Below are 22,547 nucleotides of genomic sequence, written 5' to 3'. Positions count from 1 at the left end.
GAGTCACGTGGTTCAAGGTGAAAGGTAACAACAGAGTGCAACAACGCAAGGACGAAACATGGCAGCAGCCGGCAAGAAAGTCTTCGAGGTTTTCGTTTCAAGAGTACCTTGGACTGTCGCAAGCAGTAAGTCAGATAAGCTTTTGTAATAACTATGTACTGTGTTTCTACATTTGGTGTTCAGACATGAGCTCGAGAAACCATTGTATTAGGCGTAGCTTCGCATCATAACTGAACTTCAGGCGAATGCTAACGTTAATGCTAGCCTGTTTGGTGCTCTAATTGTGGTCATAGAGTCCATATCTTCCTTAATTTATCGATGACAATATTCATGATTTACTGTTTACTCGAGTTATTTCCATGTCAGTTGTAACTTTAACCCCAACATCTCTCTTCATTTTACAGAGGAGATGAAGGAGTACTTCGGACAGTTCGGAAATGTGAAGAAATGTCTAATGCCCTTTGTAAGTAACGTTATATTGTCAATGACTAGGTTAAGTGTGTGTCTATATTGGTAAATGCATGTCAATCTAACTTCGTTTCGATTATAATCCAGGACAAAGAAACCGGATTTCACCGAGGTTTCTGCTGGGTTGGATTTTCTTCAGAGGAAGGACTGCAGAACGCACTTCAGAAGGACCCACACGCCATAGAGGGATCCAAGGTACACTTGTCTACCAAACACTTTAGAATACCCTACATTCAACCCTCTGTGCTTTAAAGGTCCCTTCCCTCTTAAGATAGTTTGACAATATAGAAACTAAACCTTGTATATGAATGCTGTCCTTATCAGGTAGGGGTGGGCGATATGGCCAAAATCTTCTATCACGGTATTTGTAATTTTTTGTGAAAAAGAGGACACTTCAGCGGTGGCGAAATGTTCCCACAGACATATGTATGACACATTATTTATTGACCCTTAAGAACACTAAGGTGCAGAAACACTACTGCCTCAATAGGCTATTGGCCTAAGCAATGGTGGCCAGTATATGCCTACTTTGTACTGAACGTTTCCATTGAATCTTTAAATAGTAAGATTAAAACAAAGTGCATGTAGTGGCATAGTCCAGTGCTTATGTGGCTTTCAGTGGTTCTTTAATGTACTTTCAGAAGATAAATCAAGTGTTAACTTTCTTTTCAATGTTTGTTCATATGTTAACGCAATAATGATGAGAAAAATATTTTCTTATATGGCCACATATTAAAATAAGAAAATTAAGAAGTTGGCAATTACACAGACGCCCCATTGACCGCTTCAGCCCGTTGCTGCGACGTGCGGACGTCGCCGCAATATTGGTGAGGGGAAGCCTGTAAACAAACGCAAGTAAACGATGGAGCTGCGGTTTTTCTGCATAAAAAGCACTTTAGCGTTTACATTTCTCAACCGATTTCACTGAGTCGTTTTTATATTCAAGGGTTTATGATCTAGGTGGAGTACCAAAAGAAGTTTTGTCTCCATGTTACTTAGAATCTCGACGGTTATAATCGCCATAGACATATATACATACATGTATATGTCTATGATAATCGCTGCTAGACGCTCACTGTTCTTGTGCTCCCACAGCTCCTTCACTATGAAATACTGAAAATAAATCTAAACTATCGAAATAGTGCATCTTTAACTACTAATATTTGACCATCATTGAGAAAAATGGAACAGAATCTGCAAATAAATGGCTACACTAGACACTTTTCAGTCCATATTTTTCAGTAGGCTAGATCTTTCAGTAGAATCTTTCCCAACAGTCGAAGATTACTCAACAAGTAGGCATGACAGTCCTTGCAGGTCATGTGCTTAAAAATTGTACTAGGTATGTTATTATACGGCTCTTCAGAATGTTCAAAAAGGTTCAGTTGATTTGAATGGGCCACCCCAACGTTTTCAGGTCTGTAGCATAATTTCTTTATATTCACTGCTGCGAAAATGTAGTGACTATCATTTGCAACGGGTTTTGTGCTTTGTTTCAAGTCTTTCATATCATATCATTTCGCAAGTAGTCCGGTCATTTAACGTAACTTGAAGTCAGCAAGTAACTTGAAAGTTCTATTTGCCTGAAGAACAATTTTTTCTAAACGGAAATCACGAAGCGGAAACAAAATCGTTAAAGAGGTATTTTGGAGGAATGTCTTCTATCGTTTTGGCGAGTAACTGTATAATAAGCGGGATGATGTATAGTTTGGAGGTCATTATCTAAAAATAAATCGATTGGATTTCAAAATAAGAGTATACCGCGGTTGAAACGGTATAGCCCAATCTCTCCCGGTAGACACATTTCTACCGTTGCACGGTATATACCGTCATACCGCCCAGCCCTATTATCAGGTATAGAATAATTAAGGCAGAGGTACATTGTTTGGGTGAAAACAATCCTGTTAATGAAGAATGTAGAATTTCTTGAAATTATTTCATGGCACACACACACTGAAGTAAATTTGTAAGAAATGCTTCCCTGGGTCTGATCTTCTCATTCTTGTTGATTTTTCAGCTTCAGGTACAGAGGAACAGAAAGGCTTTCGTTGGCAAGAGGCCTGGTAAAGAAGAGGAAGAAAGCTGAAGTGGAGTACATGTATGCATGTGTTGTCAGTGTATTTTATTTGTATTATTATTTTTGAAAGACAATTGTATTTAAGACAAGTCAATTAAAGTAAAACTGTTTAAACTACATTCACCCACTTTTGTGAGTCATTTAACCTAATGATATTTAACTATATTGGCATCAGATAAATAGTTTGACATTAGATTACAGTATAAAAACTGAATTTGTAACAATTCCTGATTGTTGGACATGCCTGCATTTTTATGGTATTATGTGAACATCAGAAAAGGGTAACTGAAACACCCTGTGTGATGATCATGTAGACAATGCTGGCTTGACAGTTGTTCAAGCTGGAATTATTGATATAGATCACCCGAGCATTAGAAATGTTCTTCTTTATTGATTTTTATTCACCTAAATGAGGGACTTACAAATGGAATATCCCCGTCATATAGAGATATCTTTTATGTGTTGAATGTTAGCAGCTGTTGTGGATTAAATCATATTCTGAAGGTCAAGCCAGGGTTTGCCCTCTTTTTCAGCACCAAATGAAGGAGGTGGGGGTGGGAGGTGTCTATTAATGTATTAATTTGAATGGAGATTATATTCTAGTCAGTTTTGGTGCTGTTCAACAATTATTCTTCCGTCACTGTGCTAGGCAGTGCCATAGTCATCAAACCCTTAGTGTTGTACCTCTGAACTAGTGAGAAATAACCACAAAGTCATTCAGAGTTTTCTTCATCAAAAAGAATCGTGTTTACTCGACAATCACCAAAAGAAAGAGAGAGAAAACCCGCGATTTCCCCTGAACTAAATATCTATAGACTCAAACAATCGATTCTCAGATCATGGATTAAGGCAGAATAACTAGACAACTGATGACTTTGTCATAAACCTCGTATTGGCTGAATTAATTAAATATCTAAGGCACATTAAAACCCATTTAAGCATTTAACATTCTCGAAAAGCCAACTATTTGTATTTTTACCATGTAACAAATAAAGAAATATTACCATCACTGCTGAACAGATGTACATTCTTAATCTCACGCTGTGCTCTATCTATGTCATATGTTATCAAAAACCTGAATCAAACATTCAAAGTTCACACACAGTACAGCAGTGTATCAAACACCTTAACACACATTTAAAGCTCAATTTAACTCAATGTTTGGATCATAATAGCTGAATGTGCCAGCTGAATGTACCATGTAACATTAGCACATTACATGTAAGTTTTGTTGGCAAACTTTAAATGGATTTGTTCATCTGTAAAGGTAAAAAGTTCACGGATGCATATCAGGCTCGGCTTTGGAGACCTGCTGTTCATGCTCTCCCTCCCTACCGTCTGTCATTTTGGATCATGTCATGGTCCCTCAACACTTCGTCCTCCACACTTTAGAGGACAGCCCTGTAATCAGTGTGGAGATCTGCATTTACTGGCTGTTGTTCCCTCACTGCTAAGGAAATGTGACAACCACGTTCACAGATCATTATTTCACCTAATATTCAGGATGCGGTCTGTGTGAGTGTCTTGTATTGTCACTATACTGAGACCACAACTGAACTGTGCTTGAGCAATCCCTTTTATTCAGCTGCAAGAATGAAATTCCTTGTAGTTTCAAAAGATTGCAGTTGTGTCCTGCATGCAAACCAGTAAAGATTGGTTGTTCAGCTAGTTCTGTACTGTACAAAGGCGCCATGCACTTAATATTAGCTGTCTAGTTAACCAGGACTTGATAAATAAACCTGTCAAGCCATCTTACTCTTTGTCAGCAGTGCTTGAAATCCACTGATTTCTCAGTTCCATTTTCCTGATTTTGATCCAAGGCTGTATCATCTATTAATGATTGCCCTTTCCTCTCTTGTGGATTCTCTGTGAGTAGCCTCAAATGCATCTAAAAAACAAAAGGAATTAAGGTTTGAAATGATTGCAGGGGTGAATGATAACAGTTCAGGCCTCTTGTAGAAGAAATATACCAATGCATTATAATTCTTCAACAAGGTTGACTTGATCTAAGGGAAGCAAAACCACCAGTACAACAAAACTCCCTGTCCTATAATTTTTACGTCTTCCGCTGTGGTGTGGAGAAGGCTGTTGCATTTTCCCTTTGATTTTCATTTAATCAGGAAATTAAAAGAAAATGCCCAGAGCATCATGTCATAGTGTTGAAGTAAGTATAGAGGCAGAAACATAAAAGCGGACTGCACAGGGCACATTTACCCACCTGGAGAGGAAAAGGTAATACATCAGTCTCACCCACACACACAAACTACTGGGAAACACTGAACAATGCTTTGCTGAGTCTGAGTTATCAACCCAGCCTCTAGCCAGTATATTTTTCTTTAGACAGAAGTCTGACATTTCTCTTTGAGAGTGCACACTACATGGAGTACACCACCGCTTTCGATGCTTGATATGGAGTACATAATAATCTTAGTAATGATTCTGTTAAGAGTGCCTCTTAATTAGGGTGGGAGGGAATTAAATGAGCATAGGTGTTATTAGGGTGAACAAACCACACTATCCTAATGCACATGCAGATGCTTGACCATGCTTCAACTGGAAGTTCACTCTATGTATTATCTAATGTAACATGGTTATACTTTATGGCGCAATGTGGGAAAATGTCACTACATCAAGTTTGTTTCACATAAAGATTGTGTGATAAGATATAGGATTACCAATGTAACATATGCTAATATAGGAAAAATAACATTAATTTGTACTGAGCAGTCTTCCAGTAATAATCACACCATTATAGTCATTGTGTGACCATCACGGTATTATCCTTATTATCACATCCTTCAGAGGAAACAAAAAAAAAAACAAGAAGTGGCCATTATCATCCAGGTTCTTAGCATACATATGTTTTCTAGATAACTCAAAAAGAAAAACCCACAAAACTAAGACGAAACTCTTAATATTTCATCAAACGTAAACCAACAGAAACGGGGTTGTAAAGAGAGAATTAGTGTAATCTCCATTTCTAAATATTACTCTGCATTCATAATACTCTTGTGAACAAACGGAATGCTGAATGGCCATGGGCATTTAAAACTTCTTTGGGTCTGTTCCTCAACACATATTTGTGTTTGTAACACAAAAACGTAGAAATGGCAAGCACTTTGAAAAAGGGGAAGACTCGCCTATTATGAAAGCGCTATCGTAAACATGCTCGACTAGACTCATGACCCACGTGCTCATCTGTCGCGCGTAAATATTACGTTTGTGATTTTTCACTCATCCAAGTTTAAAATAGTACAGGCAAACAAGATGTGTAGATTAAGAATACATACTACTAACAGATATATAATAACATATGTTTACCTCTGGTTAATATATTTACCTCTGGTTATACTCATAGTGATTATACCAATGTATCTGGTTATACTACAAGACTATAATACCCACAAAGCATTGCGACTAAATTGAAAACACGGGCACGAGTTGAGAGGTCGCTCCAAGAAACCGGTGAGTGAATGACAGAAGGAAATGCAGATATTAGATTAAGGTACCCCAAGGAATCATTACTGTAGTAATATTTAGAGAAGACTGTCCAAACCACTTCATTACGTTGATATTTTGGCCCGAGCATCTAACTTCTTTTAGTCTCAGTGGGTTTAGTTATGAAACTGGCTAGCTTGCCAGTTGCATAATATAGTATAGTGTCTGGGTTAGCTAATGCTAGGTAGGGTGGCATGTAACCTTCAGTTAATATAACAAATGTCAGCATTTTGTGTTAGCCCTTATTAATCACGAATGTACTTACGAGATGTTTTAATTCATCACCCCACTCCATTACTGTCGTGGTTGATGTTTGCTCTCTGATCTTTTAACTTGACCCATGGTGTCGCTGTTAAATGACTGTTGTGTTTGGCAAGAAATTAATTAAAGCTTTCATGTGAGAGGTGTACATGTATTCAGTGTCACTCTGCTTTTTCGTAGCAGTGTTGTACAAAATATAAACTACCTCTGTTACATGAATCGGAAAAAATGACAACACACACAAACTTTGCTGAAATACTTTCTTGTAGTGCCTCCGATGGCTGGACGGCTGTTGAAAGTGTCCACTGTCGCCGCTGCTGTGTTCGCCTCGTCCGGATTTTACCTGCACAACAAGCATGTGGACCTAAATGACATCAGCCTTATTAGGTTCGGCAGAGCAGCGGCAACGGTATGTCCTCCTCCTTCCTCAGCAGTCAAACTGACTGTCTATAACAGAACATGATTTTAATGCTTTGCTCTTATATGCTGAAACGATAACTTCTGTCCAATTGACAGGATGATTATTGTCAATTTCAGTGACTCCAGTCCATATCCGCTCAGAACATTAGCTAAAGCATAACTGAACTGTAAAACAGCTGATATGCAAGTAACACCAGCAGTCTATTAAACATGTGGACAAATGGATTTTATTTACAAACTGACTTGCTGCTCACTTGAAAAATCGTTTGTACATTGATGAATACTTTTGGTGAAATCCAATGGAAAAAATACAATAGAAAAAAGTCCTACACAAAGTTAAGCTTAAGTCATACACAGGCCAAGATTTTATATTATTATAAAATATTATTCATGTTCAGTAATGGCCAGATGTCGTAATGTCACACACATATTTATACCTAAACAACCTGCCGCCCTCTTATCTAATCAGAAATAATACTGGCCATGTATGTAGGTGTACGTGTATCCGTATAATTGTTTATGATCTCAGATTGAAATACTGTGTCTAGTACTTATTTAACTTTAGCTGTAATTTATTTGTTTGTTTGGATTATTCTGTATTTGCAGACTGCAGTAATCAGCTATGACTATATCACCACTTTCCGCAATGTGTCATATGGTACAGAGGAGTATTGGGACCTCAAGTCTAAGGTAAGAGCGATAATTACAGTTGAAACGTTATAATGGATTATGAAGTAATTGATTAATGGCTTCCCTAAATAAGTAAATCTATTCCTCCTCAGTTTTGTGTTTCTTTGGTGTATTAGCACCACTAACATGTCTCTTCTTTTTTTAATATGGTTCACAATTGGGATTCCCACAACATGGGAATGGCAAAACCATGAGGCACTGGCCTCAGACAGAAGGTTCAGAAGGATTTTTTTTTAAATAAATCTCTCTTATCACTGAAGAATGTGGCTGGATCTGTTGAGTGCAATAGGTTTATTTGAGTATTTAGGCTTTTGCTGTAAATCCATTCTCAAGTCCATCAAAATGATATGGCTTGTTTGAAAGTCTTGGGGCTATTAGAGAACTTCACTGACATATGATTTGATGTGGTTTGATAGTGCTGAATAGAAGAAGCAAAGAATTCTATTAACTTCTACTCTCAGTAGTAGACTAGTTTTTTGTAGTTATATACACGGGAAAGGATGTTAAATTCCTTGTGCAGTTGGCTAGGGACTTCCCACAGCGGCCAAACCTCTCACTGTCACATGCAAGTACTTATTCCCAATAACCTAGCCTAAGTATTATAACAACATACAAAAACCAATGACCATAAAGGCAAGTCTCGCCACTTGGCAGCCATCTTGGCAACGCCTCAGGGCAGCTATATTGGGCAAACAAGATCAGGCTCCTATCATATTGAACATTGTTTCTCCAACTGCTCAAATAAGGCCTAAAAAAGACTTTGTGTTGACTCACTCATTGTCCATGAACAAAATATTGCCGCATAGCTATTACTATGGCACCAGTTGAAATATACGGAATGTGTAACATCCTCAGGGGTACAAACCCGGGTTAGGGTAAGGGTAGGATCTGCATACGAACGCAGGTTAGGGTAAGGGTAGGGGTTGGATATGAACGCAGGTTAGGGTAAGGGTAGGGGTTGGGGTGGGAGGGCCTCCCGTGATTACGAACCTGGATTAGGGTAAAGAAATAAAATAGTATACGAAACCTGGTCACTTTGGGCACCCAAACATATTGCGACAACAGGCTTCTTCACGTAATACAGGCCTCAGCCATAACTACTGGCTTTTTTCAGCAGCCTCATACAACTCCTTTAAAGCAACACTATGCAACAATTTGACACTTTCTGAGGTATGGTTTTATAGGCAACTAGTTTTGGTACCATCCTCATTTCGTTTTGATAGCATATGGTCATGTGAAGGACAGATAAACACCTGTGTATTTCTCAACAGCCATCCAGGATATGCACTATGTAGTTCTGTGTTCCTGGCTGGAACACCCTGAAAAAATGGAAGAAAAGCTTTCACAGCATGACATTGCCAGCTATACAGCTAAAAGACACCAGTTGGTGTGTTGGCAAGTTTCTATCAGCGCCAATTGGGCAGTTGGTGGTGTTTGCAAGGTTTTTGCATGCCTTTTAGGTAGTTAGCTTGCTAGTTTTGGAGCAGAACTACTTATTGCTGCTTTAAAGCTCCTTTGAATGACCGTCCTCGAAAACCAAAATCCAACCGAAGTGTTGTGGTTGATTTGGCTACAAAGCCTCTAACAGCTATCTCCACTGGTCTTGTGTGAGCTTGCCAACCACCTTCCCACAATTATGCTAACTGTTCTGCATACTTTAGCTTCTTCCTTTCAAAGGCTTCCTCAATCTCATCTTCAAAGGGAATCGTTAACTCAAAAAAGTAAATAGTGCACTCAGAATACAACACCATGTCTGGTCTCATACAACAATACACTGTGGAACATGAAGTTGCTTTCCAACATCATGAAGCAATTCTAATCCCAAGATTTACCCCATTTGCCAGTGTGCCACTGTGTGTACGTGCCTGGTTTCCACTTTTCTGCCCCTCGCACACAATATAAATTCTACTGTCATTAACCGTCAAATGGGTAACCTCAACTCGTTTTTCTCAAACAAACACACTGATGATTTTAAAACCAGATTATGTGTAGCAACCCAGGGTGAAGCTAGTTTTACAACCAGACAGAACATTACATTTACATTTACATTTAGTCATTTAGCAGACGCTTTTGTCCAAAACGACGTACAAGGGAGAACATGTCTTAATGAGCCAACACGAATATACAACTTACACCTTCCGTCTTCACCCACCCACTGACCGAGATTTCTGTAGAGTTGGGAGGACACAAGTGGCTCCAACAACAAATTTTGCTGTAACATAGCCAACAATTCCTTCTAGCTGATCTTCCTCTTCTTAACATTATGCCAGTTCATCCATTGCCCTTGCTTTGCCAGAGAAACCTTTGCTGCTCGTCTAGTTTCCACCTCCTCTATGGCAATGTAGTCTTACCCCATATCCTCCAATTTTCACCTAACCCAAACCCTGCTGCTGCACTGCTACTGCCAGCCCTATCTTTCTACATTTACTTGATAACGGCCGTAAATACACAATGAGATTGGGGTCATCCATCGTAGATGGAGAAAAAAAGTGATTTGATTGTACTCTCGTTCGTAGTCAGAGAGGGAGGGAGAGAGCGCACCGGAAAACTACTGCCCTTTAACTAATCATCTGTTCTCATCGACATTATTTAATTATAGCCTACGTTGGGTTTTTGCTATGACTATATAGTACATGTATCCTCCACTTTCCCATTTCATAGCATGCAATTGCTTAAATGGTTAAAAATATGGTTATATTTTTTTATGTCTGTGACGTAGTCTACACACTGAAACTGCAGTAAAAGGTGTCAACTATGTAACGTTGCTGGTATGATGTCAATTTTGCTATCAAAATATCTTTTTATTGTCTATTTTTGCTGAGAACCGTTAACCTTACGGGTAAAATATAGGCTCCATCACGTATCTCTACATGACTCGCGGCTGCAGCATGGCTCAAGCCACGCCTGGGACGCTCAAATTGCACCACCTGCCTAGACTCTTCACCGGTTTCTCTGCAATAGAAGGAATCACTTTAATGGTTCTTTATCATATAACATAAAAACTCACTCTCTTCCACCAGTTTCCCCTTACTGATAGAAACACTTTTATATTAGCTAGGTTTCACTTTCATTCCATTTCAGATTTTCATTTAATTTGGCTAACAGCCAACAGGTACATGGAGCAGTTGGTACAAAACGCCGCCATGTCATCCATATAAGCTTGGATGGGAGGTAACTGGGTGCCGTCCCGCAGCCTCTCACCACCACCCATTTAGATGCCTTCATAAGGACCTCCATTATCACAGCCAACTGTGAAATGGTGCATCCAGCCATTATGCCAGTCTCCAAATGCTGCCAGAATGTGGTGTAGTTACTTGTGTTGAGGCACAACTGAATATCCTTAAGGTATGCTTTGACTAACGCTGAAATCTTCTCAGGGACCTGAAAGTAACTGAAGACATTCCTCAACAGACTGTTTGACATTGATCCAAAGGCATTAGCAAAGTTAAAAAATACCACACAGAGGTCTTTGCTTTCTGTCCTTACAACCTGAATTCGCCCAATCATGCTACTATGTTCTGGAATCCTGGGATTCTTGCTTTCTGCACAGAAATATCTATCAAGCTGTTTTGCCCTCAAATAGGAGGCCGACTTCCTTGCTACCATACTAAAGAAAATCTTTCCTTCCACATTAAGAAGACTGATGAGTCGAAATTGGCCGATGGTCATGGTGTTCTTCTCTTTCGGAATGAAATTAGTAATAGTAAAAAACTGTTTTGTTAGTCCTACAATGCAGATAGATTTCTTCCAGACCAGGATTATCTACTCCTTCACTGATGGTGGTACTGTGGCAGTGGAAATAGAAACATGCACATGCAGTTACAAAGGCAAGAAAAGGCTTATAGGAAGACACTTAAAGCTGTTTTAAATGCTAATTATTTGTAAAATTTAAGCCAGACTGTCACATTCAAAGATGTGAAAGATGCTTTTGGAAAATAGCTGGTCTCGGCCACTGTCTTAGTCTCTTGGTAATCTGAGTAAATACATTTTCTAGCTGTATTAACAAATATAAACAGTTTCTGCAAATGTATGCACCGCAAAGTAATGGGACATGCAATCGGTTGTTAAATCTGGCTGACATTAGTAAGAAATGCAAACATAGGTTTGAGCACTTCAAATCTGTTTGGGCTGAAGAGGCAGACAGAAAAAAGACTGTTTTGTACTGTTTGCTGTCGGTGTGGTAAGGGGAAATACTGAGTTAAAGGTTGCAAGTTGCCTGAGAGCAAAATTCTTGAATGTATGAATGTTTTTTTTTTTTTTTTTTTTTTATCTCTCACAGTTTTAAAGCAGTTTTTTTAATTGTTAAGTGTTGCTCTACATTTAGAGAAAAACTGAAAATATAGTATATATTGTACAAAAAAGTACAGCATCACTCAGGAATTGAACTTGCAACCTTGGCCATAGGAGACGTGCATGCTTGTTGGAAGGCTAAAACCCATGGGGGTTGGGGTTAGCACTAGCACAGCATCAGCGCGTGAGGTTTAAACACTACACAGCTAGGTGTACCAGCGAGCCTCTGTTATACATGCATTGAAAGAATATAAAGACGTGACTATTGGATAAAAGATGCGGATAATATTTGGCTTTCTTGATCATCCTACTGGTTCACTGCAGATACTTTGTAAAGAAAAAAAAGTCTCTACTTGGAAGCGGTCCAATTTATTTGAAGAATTTAGAGTTCTCTAACATCCCGGCTTTGCTACATTTCACCTGATCGTTCACCTCATAAAACCCCTGTAAAGACTCTGGAGACTGCTCTGATTTTGATAAGTCCTCTGAGTAGATACTTTCTCTCCCAGCTCTCTCACAAATTGTGAAATTGCCTCGGCTGCTAGCGCTGCATCTGAGGATTATGCTGAAAGGGCCAGGCTATGCCGCGGCGTCTGAGGTGAATTCAAAGCCCGGGCGCCCAGCAGAGGATAACACCAGTCGCTGGGAAAAAAAAGCACAGAGAAGGCGCTGCGCCGTAAACACAGCACTTTTATATGTTAGGATACCTGACCCATTTAGAAAAGTCTTTACATTTCTCTATCTCTCTCTCTTTCTCTCTCTCTTTCTCTCTCTCTTTCTCTTTCTGCTCACACACTCCATTCTCCTCAGCCTTAAGGCCGTTGAACAATTCTGTTGAAATGCGCTTTGCAAACCTGCAAGGGTTGTTTGACCTTAATGTGTGGTCTTGTACTGTTGTACTTAATACTCCGCTCTGCTACAGCTTGTCCCCCCGCAGGCTGATGCACTCGAAAGCCTTTTATGTTCCTCGCCCTCATACCTGCCATGTTTTTATGGGTTATAATTGAACACATCAGGTAACATAGTACTCCACGCACATGCACACACAGACACAAGCACACATACACTCATGACCGGGACATGGATTAGTAGCAGAAGTGGCAAACCTAATAGCAGGCTAATGGCTGTAAATGCCAGGTACTGTTTATCCCCCACCGCGCCGCTCCCAAGTTTGGAAAGGCCAACTTCCAGCTCCAGCAGGTGCCTTTACCCCAACCTGCACTCTCAAAGGTCACTTCTCTCACCCGCTCCGATAAGTCACGTCATGGTGGCTAGGGGGAGGCACTGAACCCTGAAGAGCAAGCTTTGGCACTGCTGTGACCTCAGTGCCCCTTTCTGGGAGTGCATGATAGCACCACACCACACCGCCCAGCCCAGCCCAGCCCAGCCCAGACCTGCTCCCTCTGTTGGCCTCCCAAGGGGGGCCTGTGGTCATGCCTGGCTACCTCCTCTGATTAAAATTAATGCAGGCTCTCTGATTTAATACATAGGAGAGATTTGCCTCGTAATTATTATGAAGCCATAGAGGTGAGCCAGATCAGTTGTTGCTATGAGGTTGTTTTAGATTATTATCGAGGTGATTTTTCATTGTCACCAGTTTTTTTTGTTTTTGTTTTGTGCATGTGTAATGTGACGGATATAAACAGCTTTTGGATTGCCTGCACGTAAGCAGTGTACCACGCTTGAGGAATGTAGATGTAGTGGTATCATTCAAGTCAGCTTTACCTCAACAGCATGTTGTTGACGTTGTCCAAAGTACTGTAATGTGGTATGTTTCCTCAATGAAACTGCTGCCTGTTTGTTTTGGCATTTTTGGGGCATTTTTTTATTTGGTTTTCTGTTTTATTTTTTTTTTGGGAAAATTAGGTAATTCTCCAGTATTCAGTAAACCAGTGATCCTGGGTCTGCTACCTCCATTCATCCCTATCGGTTTGCAGCAGGAGCTGCTTGTCCCAGCATTCCCTGGGATTGGTGTACGGGAGCACTGGCTCTCTCCCAGATGCTGTAGAGCCGTAAAGGCCGCCGCGGACCGAGGCTGCCTCTGTAGTAATGAGAAGCGTTCCACACAGTTACCCATCTCCATGCTCTGAGTCTGGATCCAGCCAGCTGCTCGCCCTGCCCATCTGAGAGGCACGGCCTCAAGGCCAGCCAATCACTGCTCCCAGGAGCACAGGGTTCATCAAACAGTGTTTAGGACATTAAAGCTCTCCTGAACACATTATGGCTGTGTGTTCACCTTCCACAAGCCAGTCAGAGGCCTATTTCCTCTTCTTGGCAAAAAAAAACAAGCCTTAGGGCCTATCAATTTTTAACTGAAATGAAAAATCTATACATCTTCGATGGCCCATCAAGTGGACAACCTGATTGAAGGAGTTCTTAGGGAAAAGCTGTTCATATTTGCTGCGATGTCCGGCTGCCATTAGTGCCCAGTGTTAAGTTTGACTGACTGACTGACTGCTTGACTGTGCGTGCTGGTAATGCCATAGGCATAGAGTGCCTTTGTGAGCATGACCGTGTGGGAACAGCAGTGATTTAGATGTGAAGGGAAGAGGATCGCACATCAACTGATGCTCTTCAGTCAGAAAGCCAGGAAGTCCTACAATTAGATTTTTAGGTTGGCTTCTGGTGTCAGAGCTTTTTACTCTTTCCCTGACTCATCCTTGACTTGTTTTGGTGAAAATTCACAAGCTCTCAGAATGGCACAAGAAAGGGGTGGGGACGTTTATGTTGTGGGTTGGCCATTAAGATCTCTGGCAGCCTCAGATCTGATATTTACCCCACAACCATCTACACGGTGCTCTCTCAGCCTCCCACAAGTCTGCAGCAGAAAACTCCAAACAGAGACCCTGTAATAAGGGCAGAATAGCACGACGGCCCCCTCACGCCGTCTCGAGATGAGTGTTTAAGGCGAGGACAATGGCTGCAAAGATGCTGTCTGCCACAGACTGGGCTAATAATTGTCATCACAGCAGTCCGGTTAGGTGACCCACTGTGGACACCCACTGGTGCCTAAAACATATTTTCCCCTGTCGCCAGAATGTACACACTTACACACACACACACACACACACACACACACACACAGCCTAAGCCTCAGCTTTTCTCCCCTCACAGACACACACACACACACACACACACACACACACACACACAGACACACGTAGCCCAAGTCTCTTTCTTGTCCCCCCATGGATGCACACACACACACACACACATTCCAAGCCTTTTTCTTGTTCCCCTCATGGATGCACTCATACACACGCATACACACACACTCACACACACACACACACACACACACACACACACACACACACACACACACACACACACAGCCCAAGCCTCTTTCATGCCCCCCCTCATGGACGCACACATACACACACACACACACACACATCCATAACAACCAACCAACTACCACCAACTCTTAACTCCCACCCTCACTCAGACCGCTCCCCCTCTCCCAGACACACACACCCCAAGTCTCTCAAAGACACTCCTGCCCAGAGTGCATACTACGTATCTGTGTGTGTTTACGGTGGTTCTGCAGACTCCAGACTGTGATTCCGAGTGCCAAACCTTGCCTTGCATTATTCATCGTCCTCGAGGCGGGATGCCAGGTATGCCCCCTCCCCCCCCCCCCCTCCCCCAGCCCTTCATCAGCCCGGGCACGGAGGTAATCTGTTTTTCCTCACCACGCCTGGGTATGGGGTAAACGACTCCTGCCCCGCTGGCTCTGCGCCGCCTCCGCCTCTGCGCCACCTCTCCGCCTCTCCACTGACGCCCGTCTCCGTGTAACTGCGGGCTGATCGCAAGGGTTTTTTTTTCCCCCACTGACGCCAATCCTGCCACCTCTCACCAGCTTCCCCCTGGGCCTTGCCGGAGAGGAGAGAGAGAGAACGAGAGCGAGGTGTGAATGCGAAAGCACGGTTTGCACATTGTGAATTTCACAGCTTAGAGGCATGTGTCGTGGGGAGGGGGAAGATTCTGTGTTCAGGGGGAAAGTTTCTGAGTTCAGGGGTCCAGTGACTAAAACCGTTAGTTTGCCGCTTTGCCTGAGCGTGTCTTGCATTGATAATCAGCGCAAGTCACTTTCAGCCATAGAAGTCTGGAGCAAGAACGAATATAGTGATTGATCGCATATGTTAATAGTTTTCATAGCCTTGCTTGGCATGATGGATATTTTCTGGCTTTGCCCTGTTTTTCCAGGATGTGTTATCACTCACATTAACGGAAGTCTGAGCCTGATGTGTTCATGTGACGATAGGAATTGTGTCTGCAGGAGTCAATCATGATCGTCTTTCTGATGTGAAAAGTTGATGAAAACTATTTTGACCTATTTTTAAGATGTCATAGTATCCACACTCTGTGAAAAGTGCTTACTACTAGTACTAAGAGTTTCAAGCTTTTGGCTCTTAGATGCCAATCAACTTTTGCGTTTTTGGACATTTGTCTTGGTCAGCTGTCCTCGATGAGGCAGATTTGCCTTGACCCTTATATGCCATGTAGATATCCTCTCTCTCAATGTTTCATTCTCCTCTGAGCGTCATGGAGATGGGTCCCCCCTTTTGAGCTGGGTTCTGCAGAAGGTGTCTTCTTGTTACCTTTAGGCTTGCACTAGGGTGTTCAGGCCATGGATGCTGTCAGTTGACAATACTCGTTGTTAATGTGTGCGTATAAATAAATAAAAATGCAATTGAAATGTACCACGCTGCGTTTCACTCCCCCTGCTGTGTGTCATGCTAATTCTTCCACGGCAGTTCATCGTCTTTAGGCATCAGGCTCCGGGTCTGTCATCGCCCTGGCCTGCTCGGGTGACTCCGCCAACAACCCAACCCTCCACCTTCTGTGTGTTTTGAGTCAGTGGGCCCTGCTGTTGTTCAGGCATGGCTGAGCACCAGCTGCTGCTCTCCAGGGAGCCGCGGTGTGTTAGGACCACATGAGGGGAAGGGTGTCTTTACTCTCCTTGCACACACATCAGACAGGTTTTATCTGTGCGTCTGTGTGTGTGTGTCTGTCTCTGTGTGTGTGTGTGTGTGGGGTGTGTGTGTGTGTGTTTGTGTGTGTCATAATCACAATTATTTTGATTGAGATAACGATGATGTAACACAATCACTCATTGCAGTTGTGTGTGCAGCAAGGTTATTATAGTTTTGCATTTTTCACTAGTTTTTATTTTTATTTCGTTTTGTCTTTTTGTTTTCAATTTCAGTTTAGTTTTAATTAGTTTTTAAAGCGGGTTTGCTAGTTTAGTTTAGTTTCTATTTTTTGAAAATGCTTAGTTTGAGTTTAGTTTTTATTAGTTTCAGTATTAGTTTTAGTCTTTACTGCGGAATGCAACAGACCAGGGGGGGGGGCCCAAGTCAGGGAAGCTTAATGTTTTTGCTTGCAAAACAAAATGCTCAAAATGAATAGAGAATACAAGCTACAATAAATAATATGTAATACAAAATCACCAAACATACCATTTTTAAAAAAGTATTCACTTAGGACAAATGAACAGCCATCCACAAAAGACAACTATGAAAGACGTGTGTCAGACGTGTGTCAGGCAGAATTTGCGCATGTCCTGTTCAAACAGACAGGAGACAGCGAGACGGTGAGGCAGCGACGAGCTGTGCCTCATCTCAGATTGCGCAATCCCTTACAAACTGGGTTAAGCGCATGCGTAGAACCTATTTAGTTTTGCTGATCTGACGTAACGCCGCAGTGAAAAAGCACGGAGAGGAGGCAAACAGTACCTCTGCTTCAATGAAGGGAGCATGCGAGAGCCCACCGGTTGGGTTTATGCTTGTTCTGCCGTTACACTTCTTATATTTTACCTTGACTACGAAAATGGAAGATTCTATAGCTAAGCTAAAACATTTCTCATAACTGGACTTTCAATCAAAACGTGAATTGATCAATAATGGGAGACCAATGCCGTAGCTAAAATGTATGCTTCAAACGACGGGACAGAAGATAACTCGATCGACTTCTCACATCCAAAGCCAAATTGCTTTGTAAATATTTTGAACCTCAAGAATAGATTTGGTTTTGGACGTACAGTGGAGACCCTCAGGGGGCCTGTGCAACTTCGTAAGAGTTCATATTCACGAGTGCATAATCACACATATTAACACGAGTTCATCACAAGCTAGCAGCTGCCAACTGTATGTAGCTACCTTACCTATGTGTGTGTAAAGAATGCTGATATTAAAAACAACCAGTAGTCAATGTGCAAGCTGCCAACTGAATGGTGATTTAAGCTACTGTATTGGGTTTATATATTTGTAAATCTGACTCTGAAAGAGTCAGTGCCTCACCAGCCACGAACCTCACCGCACGTTACTGTTCCAGGTAATCCCAAATAGGACTCTGTTGCTTTCTCCCGACTTTTGCCGCAATGAAACCAGGTGAGGGGCGTGTACTAAAAGTGGTACGGCGGAAGATAGACTAAAAGGCTATGTATGAAATAAATTGACATCTATGAAATACATTGACAAAGACGAAAACTAAGGACATTTTCTCAATAATTCTATTTTATTTTAGTTAGTTTTGTAAAGACACAATACAGTTTCAGTTAGTTATCGTTTTTTTATAAAGCTTCGTTTTTATTTTTATTTCAGTTAACGAAAAAAAATATCACACCTCGTTTTCGTTTTTTCGTTAGTTTTCGTTAACTATAATAACCTTGGTGTGCAGACATGAGCATATTATATTTATGGAATATAATTATATGTTATACTTAGAAACAGGGGCGGAGATCCCATTTCATTGTAGGGGGGGACAATACATGGTCAAATTTCAGAGTGTAATTCCGGGGGGGGGGGACATGAAAAAATTGCTTTCACGAGAGCTAGCATAAACTGCTAAATACCGAATTCTCTTATCACATTTACAAACAGAAATTCGAAGTCATTTTAGTATAATCTAAACAGCATTAAATGTACTAACACGAAATATCTATTCACAGACAAATAAAGTCCAAAGTTCAAGAGAACTTGATGCTCAAAATAAGTTATAAAACAGCTCACCAGGGAATCAAACTTGCAACCTTTTGATTACAATACGACTTCTCTACCTCATACGCCACTGTCACTCCATATTACTATACCAGCATAGTTCATGGACCGCACAAAAAGATGACATTAATTTAACTTCAGATAATTTAACAAATCTGGAGAGGCACTGAGATGTAGACCTACGTTTATTAACTAGCATGAACCTGCCCTGACAGGACATTGTCCTAGACTTAGCTAGCTATCTTAACTGTGTTAATTACCGGCATGCGTGTGTTATCGGCAAACGTTCACGTTGTCATGCCAATCCATGAATAAGCTTATGTATACTTGTGCATATCGATTGGAACTTCATAAATGGAGTTTAGAAAACAACTTCTTCTTTACATGTTCTTACTGCGTTCGAGAATGAGGTAAATCTCTTTACATATCGTGTATCATAGCGGCAGCGACAGGGGACAGAGGAGGAAACAGTCTGACAATCTGACCGTGTAGGCTACTGGGCTGATTAACTGAAACACGGAGCTGCCGGTAGCCCTGCCCGTTGGAAACAGCATGTGAACCAAACCACTTTGAGGAATAGGGGGAACATGATTTTTCAACACTTAAAAACACATTTTTTTACGTCTATAATTAGCACCGCTTGCGTCGTCGTATTTTTATTAAAAAAAAAAAAATCAAAAAATATATATATATTTTTTAGTTTTCAATGATTGTTGGGGGGGACAACTTTATGGTAGGGGGGGACACGTCCCCCCCCGTCCCCCCCGGGATCTCCGCCTATGCTTAGAAATAGTAAATAGTTGTTCAGTTGTAAAGATAAGTACTGTACGTGACGGCCACACTGATTTGTGGGTAACTAAGAGAACTCTAAGAGAGTGGATATGAGTGGAAGCTTTACTTTCAAATTATCAAAGCCATTTTGTACTAGCTGCCAGTGCACAGGCCTTTGAAGTGGTCAGACAGCTTCCCTTGATGGCTCTCTGAGTGTGAAAAAGTCTCTCTCTCTCTCTCTCTCTCTCTCTCTGTCCCTCCATGTGGCCCTCTATAACCCTTTTAACCTCTCCCTGATGGCTTCGATGGACCATCAAGTGGACAGCCTTAAGGGTTCTTAGGGGAAGCTCTTCATATTTGCTGTTATGTCATGCTGCTATTAGTGTCCAGTGTTGAGTGTGACTGACTGACTGGGCGTGATGGTAATGGCATATAATGTCTTTGTTAGCATGACCGTGTGGGAACAGCAGTGACTTAAATGTGAAGAGAAGAAGATCTCCCTTCAACTGATGCTTATGTCAGAAAGCTAGGAATTTTTAGATTTTAGATTGACTTCTAGTGTCAGAGCTGTTTACACTTTTCTTTGACTTTTCTTTGACTTGTTTTGGTGAAAGTTGACTTTGAGAGGCACACAAGAATGGCGAGGGGGTTTATGTTGTGTATTGGCCATTAGGTTCTCTGACAACATCAGATCTGACAACCTTGGACAAATAGCATTAGGCTTTTTAAGGGAGGATCAAATGTGGATTTGTAACACAAAGCAAAACAAGAGCATCATTGCTAGACGGAATGCGGTACATTAATCGGTTTGTCTCGATTATCTTATTTTCATAATAGTTGGAATTCAATTAATGGCCCAGCCCTTGTGTAGTGTTGCACAGTATGCCGATACTGAAAAAGTACTGCGGAACTAGAGGTTTGAAAACGGTATGATATTAGCATTTTGGAAAAGAAATCGATACTTTTATTGTACAAATGGCTATTTGATCTGGTTAAAAGGAATCTGTCCCCTCACGCTGACGTTGGCTAGTGGTGTGTGTGACATTGTGGGACCCAACCCTGACTGAGTTTTTAATTAGATTTGGCAAAGTGACTCATGAACTTTTGTGTGTTAGCCTACTAAGTTAGCCTGTATTGCTGTATTTGTCTTACACTCGACTGGATGAAGTTGTGAAATCCTCACCTTCATCCTCCAAGGCAAACGATGGCTTGTGGCACCTCCTTATGTCTATAAGTTATGGAACTTCTGGCAGATACTTGCTAAAGGCTAGGCAAATGTACTGGGGTGTTGTAATGATATTGTGCAAGTTATAAGGAGAGTAGTGTGTGACCCAATGTGTCGCTTTAATTTGTATATGTTGTTGTCTAGTGTTAGCAGCAGGTGTAGGGCCGAAAGAATCCGGGTTAATGGGAAGCGCACACTCTGCTCCTAGGTTAGTAAAAGGGGCAGGACTCGCACATCACTATTTTTAATATGAGCCGCAACAAACGTGAAGTGAGTCGAGAACAGTGGTAGCTTTTTTCCTTTTGTTTGACTTGAATAGATGACAGCAGCTTCAGCAACACCTAAACTCATTGAGAAAAGGCCCCAAAATGGAATATGGAGATATTCCTGCTATAAAGTGGACGAAAAAGGCAAGCCCCTGTTTTAAAATGCGTCTCTCAAAAGGAGGCAACACGTCATACCTGGCCAAACAGCTGTCAGATAAACATCCCAACCTATTTAAGGAATTCAAAGATCAACAGGTGGTAGTTGACTAGTCCGCTCCCCCGTAATGTCCATTACAATTACATGTCCAAATGTCCGTGCATATGACCCAAGTTGGCAAACAAGTCATCACAGCATCTCCTGCACCCACAACAGAAATGACTTAATGCACACGTGCATCTCTATACAGCAAAGTCACAACATTTTGTACAGAGATTTGACCATTGCTCTGTCTGTTATCCCCTGTATGTGTAATACACAAATATCAGAATGTGTGTGTGTTAGTTCCCTCTATGTGCAATAGGCTACATCTCTGTGTGTGCTTTTTGTGTGTGTGCTTCGTGTGTGTGTATGTGTGTGTGTGTGTGGGGGTTGTGTTCAGCTCACCTTTACCCACACTGGACAGGCCATCTGTGAAATTCAAAGTCCACTGTCATGTCTGCTCGCTGATCTTCGATGTGATCAGGGAGGGTTTTGCACACTACATTAAGCTTCAGTGCGATCTTTTTCCACTCCACTTGCTCTGGGCTCGGAGAGAGGGCGCCCTGATGCCGGCCTAAGAGGGAAATGCCTCCACTGTCTTCTCAGACTGGCAAAAGAAACCGGAGATGTGTGCGGACAGATGACTCTTTTTTTTTACTGAGTTCAGGGTTATGACATTGCTCCTAGATTTTCATGTCCGTAACCCACATGCAGAAAAACTGTCTGTCATGGTAAATGTAAGTTGACAAAAGGCAGTCATGCAGCAATCTCTGAACTGGAAAATGGTACCATGATACCCATTGTAGGCTAGTGCCGCTCACGTATTCCTTACACAGATGTACATTTCATGCGTTCTCCTTCTCCTACGCCCTGAAGCACACAAGGTATTAATTGGATCACTGACTAAAGTGCCGCCATCCTGCTGAATCTGTTAAGTGCTCTCAATTCTGAGACGGTGATTTGGCGACAGTTGTAACATCCCCTGCACAGTCCCAGGAAGGAGGCGCTCTGGGCGCACCGTGGCAGCAGCAGAAGCCGATCTGAGCGCTCGCTGAAGCAGCTCTCGTTGTTAGTCATTTCCTCAGTCGTTTTGGGGCCGCTAACTCCAGTCACTCCCTCCTTCCACCAGTGCTGCGGCTCCTCGGTTAATTGGTGCGATATGCGGTAATTGATTAGCTCAGTCTAACGACTGTGAGGTAAAGTAGCTGTAATCTGGAGGCTGGTCGATGAAATGGACTCACTCTCTCTTCTTTTTTTCTCTCTCTCTCTCTCTCCCTCTTTCTCTCTCAGTCTGATTAATGGCTGAATTTCTTGAAACGGAGATGAAGGTCAGAGAGATTTTCTCCCCTTGATTCCCATTATCTCGGCCATATTCATC

General features: G+C 41.6%; 2 protein-coding genes across 3 annotated transcripts in view; both read left to right on the top strand.

The window, feature by feature from the left end:
• Positions 1-6: 6 nt before the first annotated feature.
• On the top strand, positions 7-2,664 carry LOC105908363 (SRA stem-loop interacting RNA binding protein). The gene is made up of 4 exons (XM_012836863.3): positions 7-125; positions 405-463; positions 556-663; positions 2,486-2,664. The coding sequence occupies exons 1-4, from the start codon at positions 59-61 to the stop codon at positions 2,552-2,554; spliced, it is 303 nt and encodes a 100-aa protein (XP_012692317.1). The 5' UTR covers positions 7-58; the 3' UTR covers positions 2,555-2,664.
• Positions 2,665-5,905: 3,241 nt separating this feature from the next.
• Positions 5,906-22,547, top strand: part of adck1 (aarF domain containing kinase 1) — a 123,477-nt gene continuing 106,835 nt past the window's right edge. Inside the window, exons 1-3 of one of the 2 annotated variants that reach the window (XM_031580865.2) lie at positions 5,906-6,050; positions 6,574-6,713; positions 7,331-7,414. In XM_031580865.2, coding sequence (XP_031436725.1) covers positions 6,582-6,713; positions 7,331-7,414 — 216 coding nt within the window. In that variant the 5' untranslated portion in view covers positions 5,906-6,050; positions 6,574-6,581. The remainder of the gene's footprint in view (positions 6,051-6,573; positions 6,714-7,330; positions 7,415-22,547) is intronic. The other variant, XM_012836690.3, reaches the window with a different exon arrangement.

This window comes from Clupea harengus, chromosome 14 (genome assembly GCF_900700415.2).
Source record: "Clupea harengus chromosome 14, Ch_v2.0.2, whole genome shotgun sequence".
Taxonomy (NCBI): domain Eukaryota; kingdom Metazoa; phylum Chordata; class Actinopteri; order Clupeiformes; family Clupeidae; genus Clupea; species Clupea harengus.
This window is presented reverse-complemented; position numbering and strand designations above follow the sequence as displayed.

Coding starts and splice junctions, on each gene's coding strand:
- LOC105908363 (XM_012836863.3), top strand. CDS start 59: ATGGCAGCAGCCGGCAAGAAAGTCTTCGAGGTTTTCGTTTCAAGAGTA. Junction 126..404: donor ACCTTGGACTGTCGCAAGCA/GTAAGTCAGATA, acceptor TTCATTTTACAG/AGGAGATGAAGGAGTACTTC. Junction 464..555: donor AGAAATGTCTAATGCCCTTT/GTAAGTAACGTT, acceptor ATTATAATCCAG/GACAAAGAAACCGGATTTCA.